The sequence below is a fragment of the Pecten maximus genome, unplaced genomic scaffold (genome assembly GCF_902652985.1).
Source record: "Pecten maximus unplaced genomic scaffold, xPecMax1.1, whole genome shotgun sequence".
Lineage (NCBI taxonomy): Eukaryota > Metazoa > Mollusca > Bivalvia > Pectinida > Pectinidae > Pecten > Pecten maximus.
Genome location: NW_022979253.1, coordinates 35,122 through 41,517, shown reverse-complemented (window position 1 = coordinate 41,517; position 6,396 = coordinate 35,122). Strand labels below are relative to the sequence as shown.

The 6,396-nt window shown below is 33.8% G+C and overlaps 1 protein-coding gene across 1 annotated transcript; it reads left to right on the top strand.

Annotated features, from left to right (window-relative positions):
• The first annotated feature begins 178 nt into the window (after positions 1-178).
• Positions 179-5,519, top strand: LOC117318396. Its single transcript, XM_033873381.1, has 2 exons — positions 179-361; positions 579-5,519. Exons 1-2 carry the CDS (start codon positions 194-196, stop codon positions 1,593-1,595), a joined length of 1,185 nt encoding a protein of 394 aa, XP_033729272.1. The 5' UTR covers positions 179-193; the 3' UTR covers positions 1,596-5,519.
• The last annotated feature ends 877 nt before the right edge of the window (positions 5,520-6,396 follow it).

Below are 6,396 nucleotides of genomic sequence, written 5' to 3'. Positions count from 1 at the left end.
CAGTAGAACTTACATTTGTGTCCTACCTTTGCCTGCTCTTTCGTTTTTCTTCTGTGGATTTATCTTCAATCACAGACATTGCGCGGGCATAAGCCACTGAAACAAGGCGGATTATCAAAGACATTTTTTATGCAAAGTTACTCACGAATTAGTACCCAGGCATAATGTTTATGAAATGTAATGCTTTAAATCAATGAAGAGAAGTGCTCACTTGGCTACTTACAAAAATCTCTTTTATACTAAAAAATATTTACCTACAGAGTACAAAAAGTGGTGGGTCCCTGTGGCTGAAGAAATTATCATCACCAAGAAACCTATCGGCAGTGGAGGTCAGAATACTGCAACCACGGCTGGGGGAAAGGTATGTTAAATGCATTGGCCATTTTCCCTCAGTATATAGTAAGTTGTTTCTGAATAAAAAAAATACCGATGGTGCTTAATCTCTATTCTCTATTTGAAATTGAAAAGATTTTTCATGTAAATGTATTTTTTGCTTGAAAATCAGTTTTTTCACATCTCTACGATACTTTGTAATTTGGCATGGTACCTTTAATACGTTCCGTGTCTTAACCTTGCAGGGAGAGGAAAGCAAGTCTCCAGATGTGTTCTTGTCATACCAGTGGGGTAAGCAGAAGCAGATAAAACAGTTGTACAAGAGGCTGTGTGAGCTTGGTTTGACCTGCTGGATGGACATCTACCAGATGGGAGGTGGAGACTCCCTGTATGACAAGATTGACCGAGGTGTACGAGGCTGTAAGATCGTTCTGAGTTGTGTGACCACTAAGTACGCAGTCTCAGCCAATTGTCGACGAGAGGTAAGCCTAGCTGATTCTTTGAAGAAGCCTGTAGTTCCTCTTCTATTGGAAGAGATGCAATGGCCACCTAGTGGGCCAATGAGCATGGTCTTCACACAACTTCTGTTCATCAATTTCTACCGTGACGAGGACGTTCAGATGACATGGAAAGGGGATAAATTTGATGAGCTTCTATCCAAAGTAACGGATCACGTGCCTGGTTTTATGGGATGCATTGATGATTCAAAGACCAAAAAAGTAAAAGAAATACCCGAAAAGAAACCGGAATCGGAAAAACCAGCAAGATCGCCAAATGCAGCAAACAACACAGTTAATTCACCCCCACCTCCCTTACATTCTTCAGAAAATCCATCTACAGCACAACAAACATCGCAACCACCACCTCCTCCATACACACCTCAACCCCAATCTGACCAGCCACAACCTGGACAACCATACATCCCAGCTCAACAGCCTACAGCAGTTCAACCACATACACATGGACATCCATATGCTCAGCAACAACAATATGGGCATGCACAACCTCAAGCATATGCTCAACAACAACCACCATATGCACAACAGCAAATGTATGGACAAACACCACCCCAACCATATGCTCAACAACAACCATATGGGCACGCACAATATCAAGCATATGCCCAACAACAACAACAACCATATGCACAACAGCAAATGCATGGACAAGCACAACCATACACGCAGCAAACATCCAGTCAAGCTTCTCCAGCTCATATTATTCGAGCAAATGAAAAATCTTCCTCGTGTGTTCTTCTTTAATATATAGCTATCGAGCATCAAGGAAGACTGTTGGCTAACCAATGTAACTCCAGGCCTGGTAGTACACAAGCTAAGGTTAGGATCCGGAAAATATTGACAAAATAATTGCTTAGGGGCGAGTTGCTTCCTATCCACTCGGTTTGGAAGAGTTTCAATAACTGATTTGGTAGTGTCAGGCTAACTGGGGTGTTTTCGGTCCCTAGGCATTAAATTTACGACTTCAGTTACAATTGCAGGCAACCTATGTAGCTTAGTTTTGGAGCTATTTTATCTGAAGTGTAACTGTTTAGAAGTCTGTATATCAACCAATAATAGTAGTACATTCCTAGAATAGCTGGCGTTAATAATGTACCCTACTCTATTTATTTTGTTAATTCGCTGTCCATTGCCAATTTAATATCTGTATCATAACAATGCTGTATTCAGAACAAGAACGTGTTGAAACTGTCATAGCTACAAGATACGGTCCAATTGGAGCTGTAACACGATGTAGTTTGGTGGTGGAATATCAGATTTTTATTTTTCGAGAGTCGATATGGAATCATACGCCAAGTGGTTAAAACAAGATGGAAGTGTACACACCTTTAAACTACTTTAAATTAAAATGTACCTATTAAGTTACTAAAAGAAATTGAGCATGCAATTTCGTTAATGTATTTATTCTATTTTTTTTTTCAATCTCTATCTGTACAAAACTTCAATTCTGACATTCCTTGTTGACTCAGACGTCTCCTAATACGTGGCCTTATTTGAATGACAAGGTGAATCATGCTATCATGTCAAACAATTGAGTCAAATATTAATGTCAACAAATGTCAACGTTATTTTTGTTATTGTTTTCAAATCGAATGGGTGATATATGTTAATCCTTACAACAATGCTGTTGAAAAAAGTTTGAAATTTAATGAATTTTGTGTCAAGAAGGAGACAGATTGCGCTGACTAATCTTCATGTTTTCTTGTAACCTATGTTTATTATATGTTATACATTTTGTTCGATTTTATGGATTTCATCGTTTTTACTTGACGTTTTAACTGAATAGATGTTGAGTACTATTCGTCAGTGTTTTCCTATAGCGTGAAAATTGTTGAGTATGTTTTTGGTGACATGCTGACTTATTGGGCTATCAACGACATTCAAGAATTCAAATGAATCAATATTTTCTCCATTTAACTATATTTGGCATCCCATTTGACGAATGCAAACGAGACTAAGGTCCTATCCGTTGGCATTGGTATCCATGTCGCAACTATATTGATCATTAGGTGTAACTCCGAATAGGTTATTTGCGATCTAATCTATTCCTACAGTGAAAAGAAGCATACAATTTGGTTAGACCATATATTATGACTTTCAGAACTCATTGATAGTTTACCGATTCGCGTCCAATTGGATTTTACTTGGTGATTTCTATTTATTGTTTTTACTGTATTTATTAATTATTTATTTATCATTTATAATTTTTTGAAATTATTTTTGAACAATATTGGAGAACTTTTTTTATATTATTTTACAGGTTTTCATCATACATGTACAGTTTATATTTCTAAATATTATGCATCGTCAAAATTTGATAGTGGTATCCGTCCTGTGATCAAACAGTTTTTAAAACTGATGACAATGTCTCTATTGTTATTCATAATATATATTTTTTGTATTTGTTATTGGTGTTCATTTGACCTGTTATGAGCCAATTTCATAGAAAGAGTACTAGTTCTTTATAGTTGTTTCTCTAATAAAACCTTAAATCATGCATGTTTGACAAAGTGGCATGTGATAAATACATTGGCTGACGACTTGACTTGTTATTTAACAAAAAAAGAGATAAAATTCAATTGTTTATAATGGCGGTGGAATAAAATTAAGTTCAATGTCTGGTGCGTGCTACATTCTATGTTTACATGTGTTGCAGAAAGATAAGTAGTACATAGATAGCAAAATGTGTTGAATGGACATTTTAAAGTTTACTTTTTACATTTCAGTAGGAACTTTCCGTCATGTCTTTGGAAAAACGTTTTTCGAAGATATGACGGATACATAGAATTTAATAATGGATTTCATTTCTTTTCTGCTTCCTGATGTCATAGGATTCACCATTGTGAAGTCAGTCTTATTGTATCTGTATAAATATTTATGTGCGTGTTTGTATTTTGATAACATTCTGGCAACCACAATCAAATAATAACTTAACATGCCGTCCTTCATTATATAATTACTTTAGGAAGAACATGCCGTCCTTCATTATATAATTACTTTAGGGACGATTTTCCAACTGTAAGACATACTTTCATTTGTGTATTCATAATTTCATTTTACTACCTGTTTAAGTATACTCTTCCTTTTTATTTCATCTATAGTATTCTATAATCTTAAAACCATGTTATACAATAGTTTATGGTATTCAATGGCGTTTTCATTGTTAACTTTTAGACAGTGTGCAATTTGTTACTGACGAACCTCGTGATATATAAAGTTTGAACTGTGCCGTATTTATTACTTATATGACAGTTTACACCAGACTGATTTATAAGATTATGCTTTTCTCCATTGATGTAAATGTATGACGTAGCTGCAAATCTCAAAGTGCCATATGATATTGCTATATTTTGTGTATATATATCAATTTTGCACGAGGTATACATTGGTGATCGATATTTATATACTTTACACGAAGTTTTGCCATCCTATGTTTTATATAAAATGTATATAGATTATAACTTTGAACAACGTACAAATTGTTTCCAGTGATATCTATACATGCATATACAAATGTACTGTACCTAGTTAATACATTAATGCATATTTTAAAAGTAATTGATATTTAGTTTGTTATTCATAGTTTGGAACTCCTTGGATAGATAGTCTTTAGTGACTGGCACGTTACATCATAATATTATTAGATATTTTCCTCACGAAGACATTCTTTTTTTTAAACCAATAAGTATTTTTATTTTATTTTTTTGATACATATGCTATCTGTTTATCCAAACGAATATTTATATGATTTTTGTACAATATGTTTTAGCTGAGAAATATAATTTACTTCAATGTAAAATAACTTATTTTATCGAGATACACCACTGTTAACATTTGTAGCTCCTGAACCTTTTTAATCTCCTGAAGCATGTTGGAATTTAAATATTTACTCTAAAATGACTGTTGTCCAAATAACGGTGTATGAATTGTCTTAGAAATCTCATTTTGATTTACTGATATGGTAACTAATGTGAAGCAGAAATAATTCAAATTGATACATATCAAATATAATTTCGTAAGTATTAAAAAATTGCAACTGTGATATATGTGGAATATTATTAACTATAACGGAATTTATACATGTTTGACTACTGACAAAATGCTTTATTTTTTCTTTATTTTTGTCTTAGCCCCAGCGGCTGAACACTCATTACTGGGTGATAGCCCGTGTGTGTATACAGCTATTTCATTGGAGCTACACCACTGTACAAAATTGTACCTCCTGAACCTTTATCGTTTGTAGGCATGTTGGAATTTACAATGCTATTACATTATTTTACACGTAAAATGACTCTTGCCCCAGTAACGATGTTGGCATTTTTATTTATTGTTGTTACGGTAATTAGTGACTGAAGCAGAAATTAAGATTAATACATATCAATTATGATTTCGTAAGTATTAACAAAATACAATAGTATATAAAAACCAAAAGATAAAAAAAAAAAACGACAATTTTGAAATGCTAAATTAAGATAACAAGTAATGATCCCCTCATGGTGGAAAATCAAACTGGATATGAACACGTATTACGTTACAAATGTGGGTTATCTCGTATTTTGGATTGACAAATATATACATGCGCATTCCGTTCTTTATATAACTTAAAATCGAACTCTTTACACTTGTCGTATATGAATTTGTTTAGAAAAAATAAAAGTTGATTTGATATCTAAATGTATTTCTCATTTTTTTCAGCATAAGTTACCCAGTCGTTGTGTTTTCCTCTAGAGTAAATATCCCTTTAATTTAGCGCAATCAGCGTGCTATTTGCAAAGAAAAATAGTGGCAGAGGATCACATATTGGACTTATCTGATTATGTTCCAAAAAAGCTGTACAAGGAAGATGACTCCATTTCTCAAACAAATTTTGGTAAATCAGAAACATTTCATCATTTTAGCCAGACAGGTTTTTTCAGGCATTATGTGAGATTTACCAACTTACGAAAATCAAAATCCATTCATAACTTTTGAAATTGTTTATATACTTTTTTGCCTACCTGTGATAGACTGCATTTTCCCTTTTTCATCCACATCAATTCAGTCAAACCAACTACTTAATTAAATCAAACAAAAGCACATATGATTGTCAAACTCCTACCTTATCGGGGAGTTCCCGCCGAATCCAGATTCCACTATTTCCTCTGTAACTCGCCCTGGTAATGGACAAATGTAAAGAAGTCTATTAGAATTTCAACACAAAGATATTGTTCTGCTAGCTACATATAGGTATAAACACATGTCTGCTTCTGGTTAGTATTTATAGAAAAATATTAGCCCCTACTCTTACTTTATCAACCCTTGTTTATATAGTTGATACAATAAAAGTAAAGAATATTTTTTTCTCTCTCAATACTTACCGGAAGATGACGCCTGTGGTATAAGTGACGGACAAGAGCGGTAGATATCTTCATGGTTGTTTGACACATTTATTAGAATACCAAAGGTCTTACCATTTAGTGTATGTTCATTCAGTGAGTGGTTCACACACTGAACCGATGATACGTCGATTTTATTTGTATACAAAATAAATACTTATTGTATCAAT

Excerpts from the sequence above, each read along its gene's own strand:
- LOC117318396 (XM_033873381.1), top strand. The coding sequence starts at position 194 with ATGAAGAGAAGTGCTCACTTGGCTACTTACAAAAATCTCTTTTATACT. Across the intron at positions 362-578 it reads CAACCACGGCTGGGGGAAAG|GGAGAGGAAAGCAAGTCTCC; the intron begins GTATGTTAAATG and ends TTAACCTTGCAG.